The sequence below is a fragment of the Nerophis lumbriciformis genome, linkage group LG14 (genome assembly GCF_033978685.3).
Source record: "Nerophis lumbriciformis linkage group LG14, RoL_Nlum_v2.1, whole genome shotgun sequence".
Lineage (NCBI taxonomy): Eukaryota > Metazoa > Chordata > Actinopteri > Syngnathiformes > Syngnathidae > Nerophis > Nerophis lumbriciformis.
The window spans coordinates 18361302-18377040 of record NC_084561.2 but is presented as its reverse complement, the minus strand read 5'-3'; the positions used below and the strand labels follow the sequence as shown (position 1 = coordinate 18377040).

General features: G+C 40.0%; 1 protein-coding gene across 2 annotated transcripts in view; it reads right to left on the bottom strand.

The window, feature by feature from the left end:
- Positions 1-15739, bottom strand: part of LOC133616537 (3',5'-cyclic-AMP phosphodiesterase 4C-like) — a 220554-nt gene that overhangs the window by 181936 nt on the left and 22879 nt on the right. For both annotated transcript variants that reach the window (XM_061975934.2, XM_061975930.2), the window contains exon 2: positions 13085-13132. In XM_061975934.2, coding sequence (XP_061831918.2) covers positions 13085-13099 — 15 coding nt within the window. In that variant the 5' untranslated portion in view covers positions 13100-13132. The remainder of the gene's footprint in view (positions 1-13084; positions 13133-15739) is intronic.

Below are 15739 nucleotides of genomic sequence, written 5' to 3'. Positions count from 1 at the left end.
AAGACAGGCAAGTAATGGCTGTATTAAAGAGGCATGATTTCTCTTTAACGGAAAATACATTTGTGTGTCATCGGCATAACAATGAAAAGAAATATCATGCTTTCTTAGGATTGAGCCCAGGGGAAGTAAATAAATATGAAAAGAGAAGTGGTCCCAAAACTGAGTTCTGTGGGACCCCACATGTCAAGGGAGCAACAGAGGATTCAGATCCAGCAACATTTACAGAGAAGGTCCTGTTAGTCAAATATGACTTCAGCCAACTCAAAGCAGTACCACAGATGCCCACTTGATGCTGTAGGCGGCTAATTAAAATATTATGGTCCACCGTATCAAATGCTGCTGTTAGATCCAGTAAAACTAAAATCACATGATCACCTAAATCTGTTGCTCGAAGGATGTCATTAAAAACCCTTAATAAAGCTGACTCGGTACTATGGAGGGGTTTAAACCCAGACTGAAAGACTTCTAAAATATCACAGTCCTCTAAAAAAAGTGTTTAACTGGGTAAAAACAATCTTCTCCAACATCTTTGAGAGGAAAGGTAGCTTAGAAAAGGGTCTAAAATGGGCTAAAACTGAACTGTCCAGACCAGGTTTCTTTAAAAGCGGTTGAACCACGGCGTGTTTAAAACTGGTAGGAACCACACCAGAAAACAGACTGCTATTTAAAATGTTAAGAACAGGCTGCCCTATGCAAGAAAACACTTCTTTAAAAAAGGTAGGAGGGACAGCATCATGGGGAGAACCTGAGGGCTTCATTTGATGAGTTAACTCTTGTAACTGCCGCAGAGTCACTTGCTCAAACTGATTAAAAACAGCAGAGTAGTTAAAGGGGACAGAAGGGTCAGAGGTCGGAACAGAAATGAGAGCCCTTGTTGTGACAATCTTATCAATAAAATACTCTAAAAAGGCATTACACAATTCAGAGGAGGGTTCCAAACATGTAGGCTGAGGGGCATTAAGAACAGAGTCAATGGTTTTGAATAAAACACGAGGGTCAAGACTATTTGAGGCAATAATGTTTGCCAAATGTTCTCTTTTTGCCTCTTTTACTGTGCTCTGATATCCATGCCAACAGTCTTTTAAAATCTGGAGTGACACCTGAAGCTTGTCCTTCTTCCACCTGCGTTCAGCTTTGCGGCACTCACGTCTGATCACACGTGTTCTCTCATTAAACCAGGGTTCTGATTTAGTTTTGGCCTTTTTGATTTATATCAATATCACTAATACTTTGTTAATATTCAAGTCACAAAATGTATTGTTGGTGATTTTTGGATGTTTTATTGGGTTTTATGGTCGGAATAAAGGACCTCCCATTGACTCCGCTGTAAGCTGACTTTTATTTATGTTTGTGGCGGGAGAATGTGATCAGCGCGCTTGCAGGAGCAAAGGTCACCACCTCCGTCAATGGTGTTGAGGGCGGAGCACCATCGGCTAGGGGCGGGGCATGTGCGGGACGGCGAGACACAGCTGGCAGGTGATTAGATTTCACAGGTGGTACGTGGTGATCGAATCATCTGTTGTCTTTAACAGTAAGCGGCCGGGAGCAGAGGGGAAGAGAGGTTACGGGCGTGGCTGAAAAGTCGCGTCCTGCTTGAGAGAGAACTTGCTGAAAACAATCTGATGATTAAAACCTTGTTAAAACCTACACGCTTGGCCCCGGTGTTGTGTCTAACAGTGGAACTAAGGGGAAGTACTTTCACAATGTTTATTTACAACTGAGAATGCATTACAAAATTAATCCATCCTCATGTCTTTCATATTGATTGTGAGCACGATGCAACATTTAAAAAAACTTTCAAATGTATCTTGTTTTTGGCATGATGCCTTCTGAGTCCTGAATCATCCAGTATGATGCACTGCTCTACAGGTCCCTCTTACAGAGTCAGTATTCACTGGTGACTTCAAATAGGTTTGATTAACCAGAGCACATGGGTTGCGACACTTGCTGTCTCTCAAACTGGTGGTACTTTGTAAGGAGGCTAATCATTTTGACTCTGGTCATTTTTGTTTTTTATGAAATAATTTTGTTCTTGTGGGCAAATAAAAATATTGGGAGCATCCAAACTGAAAGTAGGATGCTTGAAAAGGCTGTGTTAAAAATGCTTTGCTCTCTTTAACAGAACTTGGGAAATACTTAATAAAAACTGAAATTTTCATGGGGGACTAATAATGTTTTCCCCAAGTGTATATTTACATTTACAACTAACATTTAACATTTAGATTTACTATTTAGATTCAACATGTATATCTAATATTTAGATTTACATGTAATATTTAGATTTGAATTTCCATTCAACAAATGTATTTCACATTAAGAGTTAGATATAACATTTAAATTTTAGCAGTTAACATTAGATTAATATTTAGCATATACTTTTACTATTTAGAATTAGATTTAACATTTAGATAGAACGGATACATTTAACTTTTAATATTTAGAATTAGATTTAACATTTAGATTTAGCATATACATTTAACTTATAATATTTAAAATGAGATTTAACATTTAGATTTTGATTTACCGTATTTTTCGGACTATAAGTCGCAGTTTTTTTCATAGTTTGGCCGGGCTCCAGTGCGACTTATATATGTTTTTTTCCTTTTTTATTATGCATTTTCGGCAGGTGCGACTTATACTCCGGTGCGACTTATACTCCGAAAAATACGGTAATATTTGGATTTAGATGCAACATTTATATCTAACATTTAAATTTTGATGTGACATTTATATTTAGATTCAACATTTACATTCACATTTAACATTAACATTTAGATTTAATGTTTAGGTTTAGATTCAACGATTAACATATATATTTAGATTCAACATTTATATTTGAAATGTATATTTAGCATTTAGATTTAGCACCACCATTGTGTGACTGCGGAGGGAATGAATAAGGTAGAGTATCACTGTAAAGCACTTTTGGGAATATGAAATATTAAAAAGCACCACACAAATCCAATCCATTATTACTATTATTGTTTCAATGTGGTACACACTCAACCCCAGTCACTTGTGTCACTGGAGAGATCCTTATTCTGTGGCTCTTGACAACAGCCACCAATCTGCATAATTTTCTTTCACAAAGTGCCTTTTACATAACAGCTTTTTGTGCTCTCGCTCGGTAAACAAATCAAGGTGCCACTGGGTGTTTTCGTCTCATCAGATGAGCGCCGTGTCTGACTTTTTTAACCCGTCTCTCGTCTGTTAGGAATATTGTCTCAAGCCCGCCTGTCGCTCACAGCGCAGTTTCGGATTCAGACAGCTCAGGTAAAAATGAAACAAAGTTAGTGCAAGACATGCAATGACATACAGAGGCAAATGTCGGTTGTGAGGCTTGAACCTGACAGAAACGGCAACACCTGAGCGTCGCACTGTGTATGCGTGTGAAGGGTGTTAACGGCGCTATCAGTGGAAGCTCCAACACCTCTTTCAAAGTTACCACGCTGTTAGCCTTACCTGGTTTAACACAGCATGCACACATTTGTCTGAATAATACCTTAGCACCACTCTGTGTACAAGTGTATGCATATGTATGCAACAAGCAACATTTCCAATATGACATAATGCTGTTTCACTCTTTATATATATATATATATATATATATATATATATATATATATATATATATATATATATATATATATATATATATATATATATATATATATATATATATAGAAAATGGATGGATATATATATATATATATATATTAGAGATGTCCGATAAATGTTTTAAAATGTAATATCGGAAATTATCGGTATCGGTTTCAACTTCCCGATTTTCCCGGGAGACTCACGAATTTCAGTGCCCCTCCCGAAAATCTCCCGGGGCAACCATTCTCCTGATTTCCACCCGGACAACATTATTGGGGGCGTGCCTTAAAGGCACTGCCTTTAGCGTCCTCTACAACCTGTCGTCATGTCCGCTTTTCCTCCGTACAAACAGCGTGCCGGAGCCAGTCACATAATATACGGTATGCGGCTTTTACACACAAACAAGTGAATGCAAGCATACTTGATCATAGCTATACAGGTCACACTGAGGGTGGCCGTATAAACAACTTTAACACTGTTACAAATATGCGCCACACTGCAAACCCACACCAAACAAGAATGACAAACACATTTCGGGAGAACATCCGCACCGTAACACAACATAAACACAACAGAACAAATACCCAGAACCCCTTGCAGCACTAACTTTTCCGGGACGCTACAATACACACACCCCCGCTGCCACCAAACCCCGCTCCCCCATCTCCCGAATTCGGAGGTCTTAAGGTTGGCAAGTATGCTCTAGAATACTCTGGACTGAAGCTGTGTGCCTTCATTGTTTTTGTAGCTGTTGTTTTAAGGCATGTTTAAAAAAAATAATGTACTTTGTGAAAGTCAAAGTATAATATTTCCCATAGTTGTATTGGATATCAGGATTATCTCAAATTCCAAGCTGCTGTTTTGAGGCATGTTAAAAAAAAAAAATGCACTTTGTGACTTCAATAATAAATATGGCAGTGCCATGTTGGCACTTTTTTCCATAACTGGAGTTGAAGTTGTTCTCTTACTTTGGAAAACCTTGTTTTTGATTAATTGATTGAAACTTGTATTAGTAGATTGCACAGTACAGTACATATTCCGTACAATTGACCACTAAATGGTAACACCCCAATAAGTTTTTCAACTTGTTTAAGTCGGGGTCCACGTTAATCAATTGATGGTAAAGTTACATTGTTTAATGCATCCAGCGGGGCATCACAACAAAATTAAGCATAATAATGTGTTAATTCCACGACTGTATATATCGGTATCGGTTGATATTGGAATCGGTAATTAAGAGTTGGACAATATCGGAATATCGGATATCTGCAAAAAAGCCATTATCGGACATCTCTAATACACATATATATATATATATATATATATATATATATATATATATATATATATATATATATATATATATATACACACACATGTACAATACCTTTCAGCGCCATTCAATTGTAGGAAGACCACGTGTTTACTTACCCTCAAAATGGCGACTCCTCAACGGAAGGCATTTTTTGTGCTTAAGTTTGCGAAAACAGATGCCATTGTCACGGTGCAGCGTGCTTTTAGAACAGAATTTGGCATTGATCTACCCCATCGGGAAAGCTTTCAACGGTGGGTTAAACAGTTTAAAGAGATGTTTTTTTCAACAAGATGGAGCCCCGCCCCATTGGCATCTCGAGGTTTGAACTTATCTGAATGAAAGCATGCCTCAGCGGTGGATCGGTAGAAGAAGTGCTAAACACCTCGCTCTCTCTGCGCTTGGCCTGCCAGATCCCCAGACCTAACTGTGTGTGACTTTTTTCTGAGGCGGTATATTAAAGACAAAGTTTATGTTCCACCGTTGCCAGCAAATATCGATGACATGAAAGATTGAATAACAGCAGCAATCAACAAGGTAGATCGCGACATCCTGGGGTGTGTTTGGGAGGAATTCTCATATCGTCTTGAGGTTGTCCGTGCTGCCGGCTGTGGCCATATGAAATAAATACTTGAAGTTATGTACAACACATGTGTTCAAGTTAGGTCTTCTATAGTTGTTCTAATTTTTGAAATATCGAGCACTAATTTTGGCGTATTATTTTGGAATCACCCTGTATATATATATATATATATATATACATATACAAGCCTGTTTCGCAGATTTCCATACAAGCCTGTTTCGCAGGTATCCCTGCTTGTCAGGGGATTTTATAAAATCCCCCTGCGAAACAGGCTTGTAGGGATGATATAGCCTCTGTGTTTTTTCTTGACCTGACGTATATATATATATATATATATATATATATATATATATATGTGTGTGTGTGTGTATATATATATATATATGTACGCATGTATGTATATTTACACAAACATACATAACATACATACATAATAATAATAATGATAATAACAATAATAATAATAATAATGACTTAGATTTATATAGCGCTTTTCTAGACACTCAAAGCGCTTCACAGAGAAGTGAGAAGCCATCATTCATTCACACCTGGTGGTGGTAAGCTACTTTCATAGCCACAGCTGCCCTGGGGTAGACTGACAGAAGCGTGGCTGCCAATTTACGCCTACGGCCCCTCCGACCACCACCCATCATTCTTCATTCATTCACCGGTGTGAGTGGCACCGGGGGCAAGGGTGAAATGTCCTGCCCAAGGACACAACGGCAGCGATTTTGGATGGTAAGAGGCGGGGAGCGAACCTGCAACCCTCAGGTTTCTGGCACGGTTGCTCTACCCACTACGCCATACCGCCACCATACATACATATATATACACATATATACATACATAATATACATACATACATACACATATACTTATGTATGTATAAATGTATATACCGTACTGTATATACGTACATATACAAGTATATATATATACGCCACAGTGCCACATATCGGCGTCAATAATCAGACCGCCCGATAATCGATCTGTCTCTAACAGGCACATGCATAATGGTGATTGATGTCATTTAGATGATGGTGTCATCCAAACTCAATCAATCAATTAAAGTCTATTTATATAGCCCTAAATCACAAGTGTCTCAAAGGGCTGCACAAGCCACAACGACATCCTCGGCTCAGATCCCACATCAGGGCAAGGAAAAACTCAACCCAAAGGGTAACAATGAGAAACCTTGGAGGGGACCGCAGGTGTATGCTTCAAAATATTGGGAACAACTTGGCCCTTTTCTGTTACCGCATGAAAAAAATAATCCTCACCTTGCTTGTAACTAAATTGCACACACACACACACACACACACACACACACACACACACACACACACACACACACACACACACACACACACACACACACACACACACACACACACACACACACACACACACACACTCCATCTCAGTGTGTAATCAGAGATGAGAGCTTTCAATTACGACACGCTGATATTCGGCAAAAAAAAAAAAAGCATGGGGGCAATCAAAGCCGCTGCTATTTCTCTAATTAAGAAAGTGAATATTAATTGATCGTGACGGTGGAAGTGCGAGCATGGTGACCTTCCCACTGTGAGTCTGATGTTTGCGAGTGCCTATCACAGCAGGGAGCCCCCAAGCAAAGCTCGAAAACTTTCACCCACACCGAATACATAATGACGCCCAGGGGTGCAAAGACTGTGACTAATGTCACTCCCAGATTAGAGCTTCTCTCATAGTCATGTGCTACAGCTACTAAATGTGCAACATGAATTCTGGTGGAGCAAAAAGTAACTGATGCTGACATTACGGCAAATCATATTCATAACTCATAGCCATACATTCTCCTTAAGCAAATCTATGTCTCAGTTTTAATACGAATAGTCACACTGAAGTACATTTTTTTAACAGCTTGAGGCACAAAAAAGGTGATTAAAATGGTAATTTAAAAACATTCATATTCAATAACTTGTACACTCTGAATACTTATTTTATTTATTTACATGATTCATAGCAAATGCTCACCATCTATCCATCCATTTTCTACCGCTTGTCCCTCTCTTGGTCTGGAGCCTATGCCAGCTGCATTCGGGCGGGAGGTGGGTGTGGAGGGGGGGGTGGTCGGCGCGCCTCCTGCGGTAAGGGAGCGTGTATGGCCCGGCTTTGAAGCCCAGCTGGCAGGTGAGTAGATTGCCCAGCTGGGGCTGGTTATCTAATCACCTGTCGCCTTTATCAGCAGGGGCCGAGGCCATGAGGAGTGGTGCGGCTGGGAGCAGAAGCACATCGAGGAGACCGAGAACGAAAGCACGCACACGGCTGGCTGAAAAGTCCTGTGCCTTGTATATATGCAAATAAAAGTCTTGCTCAAACCTGTATCCCGGGCTCCCGAAGATCTGTCGGCCTCAGGAGAAGCCACCACACCAAGAGACATTCACAGTGGGGTACACCCTGGACAAGTCGCCACCTCATCACAGGGCCAACACAGATAGACAGACAACATTCACACTCACATTCACACACTAAGGCCAACTTAGTGTTGCCTATCAGCCTATCCCCAGGTGCATGTCTTTGGAGGTGGGTGGAAGCCGGAATCCCCCCGAGCCTGGGAGTCAAACCCAGGACCTTCTAACCACTGCTCCACCGTGCTACCCGCAAATGCTCACAAAAATGAAAATATTCAAAGGGAAGTATACGAAACCTATAATAGCTTAAAGTGAAACTGCACTGTTTTTGGAATTTTGCCTATCGCTCACAATCATTTTGAAAGACATGACAACGGAAGCATTTTTTTTTTGTGCATTATAACTCGTAAATAAACGTACCATATTTTCCGCACTATAAGGCGCACCGGATTATAAGGCGCACAATGAATGGCCTATTTTAAAACTTTGTTCATATATAAGGCGCACCGCATTATAAGGCGCATAGAATAGGACGCTACAGCAGAGGCTGGGGTTACGTTATGCATCCACTAGATGGAGCTGCGCTAAAGGGAATGTCAACAAAACCGTCAAGATATGTCAGTCAAACTTTATTAATAGATTACAAACCAGCGTTCTGACAACTCTGTTCACTCCCAAAATGAATAAACAGCTGTTTTATTATTTTCCCCGAGGTAAAGTCAGTGACGTGGTGTTTTGTTTATCTTTTAACAACAGCAAGGTATAACATGTAGTGCAACATTTATATCACATAGTGGAGGGGAACTTTTCCCTGATTCAATAAACAGGTAAAAAACAGTGATAATGTTACGGTAAATCAAACGTTAGTGCAATCACAATATAGTAACATTCGAAATAGTGCAGAGCAATAACAATATATCAATAACTCAACGTTGCTCAAACGTTAATGTCACACAACACAACACACAAAATAAACATGTAAAGCTCACTTTATGAAGTTATTCCTCATCCACGAATCCCTCGAACTCTTCTTCTTCAGTGTCCGAATTAAACAGTTGGGCGATTACGGCATCCAACATGTCGAAGTCGTCATTAATGGAGTCAGTGTCGCTGCTGCTCTATTCCCGTGTTCTACTGCGTGACTGGTCGTCTTAAGTTTAAACTCTGCGTCGTAAGCGTGTCTCTTTATAGGAGCCATTTTGGGGTCTTTATATAAACACACAAATGGAAATGCACCGCGCACTTCTTCTTCTACGGGGGAAAGTGAAGTCGGCGGCTGTTTACCGTAGTTGCGAGACCTGTTGTGGCTCAATATTGGTCCATGTATAAGGCGCACCGGATTATAACCCCCCCCCCCCCCACCCCCACCCCCAGAGGGGGGGGTGGGGGGGTTCTTTGCCCTTATGTGGGCTTTGTACCGAGGATGTCGTTGTGGCTTGTGCAGCCCTTTGAGACACTTGTGATTTAGGGCTATATAAATAAACATTGATTGATTGAGAAGGCGTACTGTCAGCTTTTGAGAAAATTGGAGGTTTTTAGGTGCGCCTTATAGCATACTTCCCAACCCTCCCGGATTTTCCGGGAGACTCCCGAAATTCAGCGCCTTTCCCGAAAACCTCCCGGGACAAATTTGCTCCCGAAAATCTCCCGAAATTCAGGCGGAGCTGGAGGCCACGCCCCCTCCAGCTCCATGCGGACCTGAGTGACGTGTTGACAGCCTGTTCACACGTCCGCTTTCCCATAATATAAACAGCTAATGATCGAGGGCGAGTTCTTGGTTTCTTATGTGGGTTTATTGTTAGGCAGTTTCATTAACGTCCTCCCAGCGCGGTAACAACACACAACAACAGCAGTCAAGTTTTCGTCTACCTACCGTAAAGCAGTTTGTCTGCCGTAAACAGCAATGTTGTGACACTTTTAAACAGGACAATACTGCCATCTACTGTACATGCATATGTGACCCACCCATAATGTGTCACATTTTTGTGTTGATTTATTTATTTTATTTTGTGGTTTGAATTCGTTTTTGGAGCTGTCATTACACATTTATCAGTATTCACATTGGTCAGTAGGGGGCAGTAGGGCGTTTCTTCCCAATTGAATGCTATCACCTGCAGACCGGAAGTGTCTTGTCATTCTGATGAGCGCGACCAGTCTGTGAACAATTGAAACGTCCTGTGTGCTTTTTCCTCCTGTATAACAGGTTAGTTTTGGTGAATCAACTCACTGAATAATATCCATGTGATCTTTATAAGTTTAAGTACACATTCTGATGGTGGAGCCTAACTCTAAAGTGTTTGTGAGCTGTAGTTTGTATTTGTGAATGAATCCAGTGCACAGCTGCAGTAATCAATACAAAAAGGCGACGTGAGTGCGCAATGTTTATATAGGAACTTCTGATCCTAATTCAGACTCCCATATTAGAGCTCCCGTTTTCTTATTGATTTTATAATGTATATTTGTATAATGTGTGTGTTCTGAAATAGTGACAGAGAATAGAACAAGGATGGACAATTCAACCCTTAACTCAACAATGAGTAGATGAGTGTTATGTGTGTATATGTGTAAATAAATGAACACTGAAATTCAAGTATTTCTTTTATTTATTTTTATATGTATATATATATATATATATATATATATATATATATATATATATATATATATATATACATACATACATATATATATATATATATATATATATATAATGAAATATATATATTGCTAGAATTCACTGAAAGTCAAGTATTTCTTATATATATATATCTTAACCACGCCCCCGCCCCACCCCCGATCACGCCCCCCGCCCCCCACCCCCCACCTCCCGAAATCGGAGGTCTGAAGGTTGGCAAGTATGCCTTATAGTGTGGAAAATACGGTAAATAAAAGTCAGTTTACAGCGGAGCCAATGTGTGGTCCTCTCGTTTGCCCACAAAACCTGATAAATAACCATTCAAAAACTGCCAACAATACTCCATTTACATTTCGTGACTTGAATATTAACTCTACTCTGAGCATGTGTTCTGCATTTAGGGCGGGGCGGCATCTGACCGACAAGACAACGTTATTAGACTGACAGCATTCATGTGAAATCCAACATTAGTTATGTCACTATGATTTAATGGTAATGTTATGTCAACTGCACATTTCGGATAATGTCTAAAGTAAAGGTGCAAGCCGTTGGGTTACAGGCATGACCAAAGATGCACATGATGTGCTACACAAGTACACAAAGTACATTTACAGTCAGTCATATCATCTTCTTTTTGTCAATTGAAAAAAATACAGAGGACATGACCTCGGTGTCCTCAATGGTAGCTACGACCATGGTTGTAGTCCGGAAAATACAGGAACTTAGGTGTTACTGTTGCTTGTTTACTTCAGATGCAGTCAGTAGTCATTTGTATAATGTCTTTAGTTATACTAGTGGTGTTCCTCAAGGTTCCATTATAGGTCCTCTCTTTTTCATCATTTGTGTTATTCAACTGGTGGCCCGCCAGTTCAGTTCAAAAAACTTGTGAAAGGTTCACATTTTTGCAACAGATTCTTAAAAAACCACTAGAGTGCCGTAATGGAGATGATCTTTGACTCGCTTTTTTGCAGAAGGTCCTTAGTTAGACACAGCAGAGCGCTCCTGTAACTCTGACAAAATAAATAGACCAAAATCAAATGTCTTCTTTCCTCAAGCCGTAAGACTCTTAAACGCATCATAATTAAATTATCCCCTCAACTCCCCCCAAAATGGATTAACTCGCTGGAATAAAAAAGACAATATAACATACATCCATAAACGTGGACGCATGTGAAAAAGTGCAATATATTTATCTGTACAGTAATCTATTTATTTATTTATATATATTTATTTATTTTATATATACATATTTATATATTATTTATTTATATATGCACCTTATTGCTTTTTTATCCTGCACTACCATGAGCTTATGTAACGAAATGTCGTTCTTATCTGTGCTGTAAAGTTCAAATTTGAATGACAATAAAAAGGAAGTCTAAGTCTAAGTCTAAAATCTTCAAACCCATCACCAACTCCACGTCGTCCTTCATCACGGAAAAATGCAATTAATTTCTGTCATTCTTTTAATCCAAAATCAAAACCATCTATAGCACCTTGACCCCCACTATCATCCTGAATGATGTACCACCTGTTCCACCTCTCCTCAACTCTCTAACACATTTCCTACCAATGACCCAATCTCTTATAGGTAATCTCCTAAATAAATCCAAAAACTCCACTTGTGCCCTTAATCCTACCACGACATCACTTGTAAAAGATTGCCTCGCGTCCATCACCCCAGTTATTACTGATATAATTAAGACTTCCCTCACCGTTTTCTTCCTGCTTCATTCAAAACAGCCCCAGTCACACCCATCCTCAAAAAAACCTAGACTTGACCCTGAAACCATTAGCAACTACCGGCCCATCTCTGACCCTACTTTTCTGTCAAAAATATGCAGTGGCAGGGCAAATAAGAACTCACCTCAACATCAATAATCTCCTTGATCCATTTCAATCTGGTTTCCGTTCCCACCACAGCACTGAAACAGCCCTGATCCAAGTCACAAATTACCTCCTCCTTGCATCTGACTAAGGCCACCTCAATCTCCTCATTAAGACAAAATAAATAGACCAAAATCAAATGTCTACTGTAGAGGACGCGGGTTCTCTGGAATATACAAAGAGAACTAACAGTGAAGAGAGAAATCCGGCCCCCCTGTCCTTAGCTATCTGGAAATGTAACCCCCGAAACAACTTAGTTGAATATCCCTTATTGATTGGCAACACTAAAAAAAAATTGGCCCTAGTGTGTGAATGTGAGTGTGAATGTTGTCTGTCTATCTGTGTTGGCCCTGCGATGAGGTGGCGACTTGTCCAGGGTGTACCCCGCCTTCCGCCCGATTGTAGCTGAGATAGGCTCCAGCGCCCCCCGCGACTCCAAAGGGAATAAGCGGTAGAAAATGGATGGATGGATGGATGTTGATTTCCTATGCACCTCAAAGGCAACACTGAGGCAATTATGCAGTAATGCATCTTAATGGTTTAGTGTTCCTATAAAGATTAAGATATATTACCTTTCCTTGCTCACTGTGTACGTGTGTGTACATGCAAGTGTACAGTACATACTTGCATGTGTGTGTGTGTGTGTACATGTGCATGTTTGTGTGTGTGTTTACCTCAAGCCAAGACATTGATACCGGTTAGGTGTTGCAGCAGGACAGCAGCTGAGACAAAAGAATAACAACATAACAGTTTTGAGTATATTTCATTCATTATAACAAATCAATGTACCATAAACCACCATAAAATCAACATTTGAAAACTGTAGCTTAGTAGGCCTAAGTATTCATTAAAAACAAGCCAGAGGTTTAATTTATGTTTTTGGCCACACAGTTTGAACACTGTACTTAAATCAAGTGATTCTTTGGCGTACCACTAGATGGAGCCTGTACCACAGTTTGAGAATCACTGGTCTAATACTGTATATTGTGTATTTAATTAACCTCCAAGTATCGCTGACTATAGTGTGAGGTCTGTAAAAGACAATAACCACAAGGCACTCATTAACATTGGCATTCACAGGAGTGGCTGAAGGCAGCCTGTTGATGTATTTTTTAACAACTCCACAAGATGGCAGTAGCTGCATTTGAAGTGGTCAATATGTAGGAGATTTCTCAATTTCGACAAGCGCTATAAAATGTCGGCAATACTACCGTTTACATTAAACTAATCAGCGGTATTAATGCTGGCTGAGCAAAATTTCTCATGCATTCCAAATTATTGTCATAACAAAGTATTTATATTTACAGGCCGTCCTCTATTTATGACGCAACCCCATTAATTATTAATATTGTACAAAGGGTAAAAAAAAAATAAGTCAGGCGGAGGATTACAAAGACTGGAGTCACTACACTGAGGAAGGAGAATGTCAAATTTCTTTATTTAACTGTTTTCATTATAACATGCGGCAGACTCGTTTCATGGCGGTACCCCAAAGAAAAAGAAAGTGAAGAAAGGGATGAAAACAGGATGCCGCTCAAACGCCGTGACTAGGGATGGGAATCAAAAACCGGTTGTTGTTCAGAACCGGTTCCCAGTGTATCAATACCTTGGAATCGCTTGCCATTTTTTCCAAACAGTTCCCTTATCGGTTCTTCTGGGTGAGGTTGACGTCATTACGCAACGTGCGCAGTGACGTCAGATCGCAAAAAGGCGGTGCCCGGGTGGAACAAACACTAACATTTTACAAGAAAAGATTGCTAGTTCATCAAGAGGACATGCGAGCAATATGCTGAAACATTTGAACACACAGCATGCAATCAATATAAATGAAAGTCGCGTTTTTAACCGCTCCTATCTCATCCCAGCAGTAGTAATCTGAATACAACAGGTATTAAAGAACACCGTTTGTCATTCTAGTGCTATTATTTGTTCAACTGAAATGAATGCCTTCGCATTTAGATGAGCATGACGAGAGACAGATTCTAACTGGCTCCGAGGCGGGCAGCAGAACAAATGTCACTGAGCACCGACTAAGATTGTGGTCAAAAGTTTGCATTTTTGGTTGGTGAATTCGATTGTAGTCAGAGAAAAGTTGCATGTTTTCCTCACACCAGATTTTCTCTCAGTAATTATATTATTTGGGTGAAACTCAAAACATTTGAATATGATGTACAAACCCCGTTTCCATATGAGTTGGGAAATTGTGTTAGATGTAAATATAAACGGAATACAATGATTTGCAAATCCTTTTCAACCCATATTCAATTGAATGCACTACAAAGACAAGATATTTGATGTTTAAACTCATAAACTTTATCTTTTTTTGCAAATAATAATTAACTTAGAATTTCATGTGCCAAAGTAGTTGGGAAAGGGCATGTTCACCACTGTGTTACATCACCTTTTCTTTTAACAACACTCAATAAACAATTGGGAACTGAGGAAACTAATTGTTGAAGCTTTGAAAGTGGAATTCTTTCCCATTCTTGTTTTATGTAGAGCTTCAGTCGTTCAACAGTCCGGGGTCTCCGCTGTCGTATTTTACGCTTCATAATGCGCCACACATTTTCGATGGGAGACAGGTCTGGACTGCAGGCGAGCCAGGAAAGTACCCACACTCTTTTTTTACGAAGCCACGCTGCTGTAACACGTGCTGAATGTGGCTTGGCATTGTCTGGCTGAAATAAGTAGGGGCGTCCATGAAAAAGACAGCGCTTAGATGGCAGCATATGTTGTTCCAAAACCTGTATGTACCTTTCAGCATTAATGGTGCCTTCACAGATGTGTAAGCTACCCATGCCTTGGGCACAAATGCACCCCCATACCATCACACATGCTGGCTTTTGAACTTTGCGTCGATAACAGTCTGGATGGTTCGCTTCCCCTTTGGTCCTGATGACACGATGTCGAATATTTCCAAAAACAATTTGAAATGTGGACTCGTCAGACCACGGAACACTTTTCCACTTTGCATCAGTCCATCTTAGATGATCTCGGGATGTTGTTGATAAATGGCTTTCGCTTTGCATAGTAGAGCTTTAACTTGCACTTGCAGATGTAGCGACCAACTGTATTTAATGACAGTGGTTTTCTAAAGTGTTCCTGAGCCCATGTGGTGATATCCTTTAGAGATTGATGTCGGTTTTTGATACAGTGCCGTCTGAGGGATCGAAGGTCACGGTCATTCAATGTTGGTTTCCGGCCATGCCGCTTACGTGGAGTGATTTCTCCAGATTCTCTGAACCTTTTGATGATATTATGGACCATAGATGTTGAAATCCCTAAATTTCTTGCAATTGCACTTTGAGAAACGTTGTTCTTAAACTGTT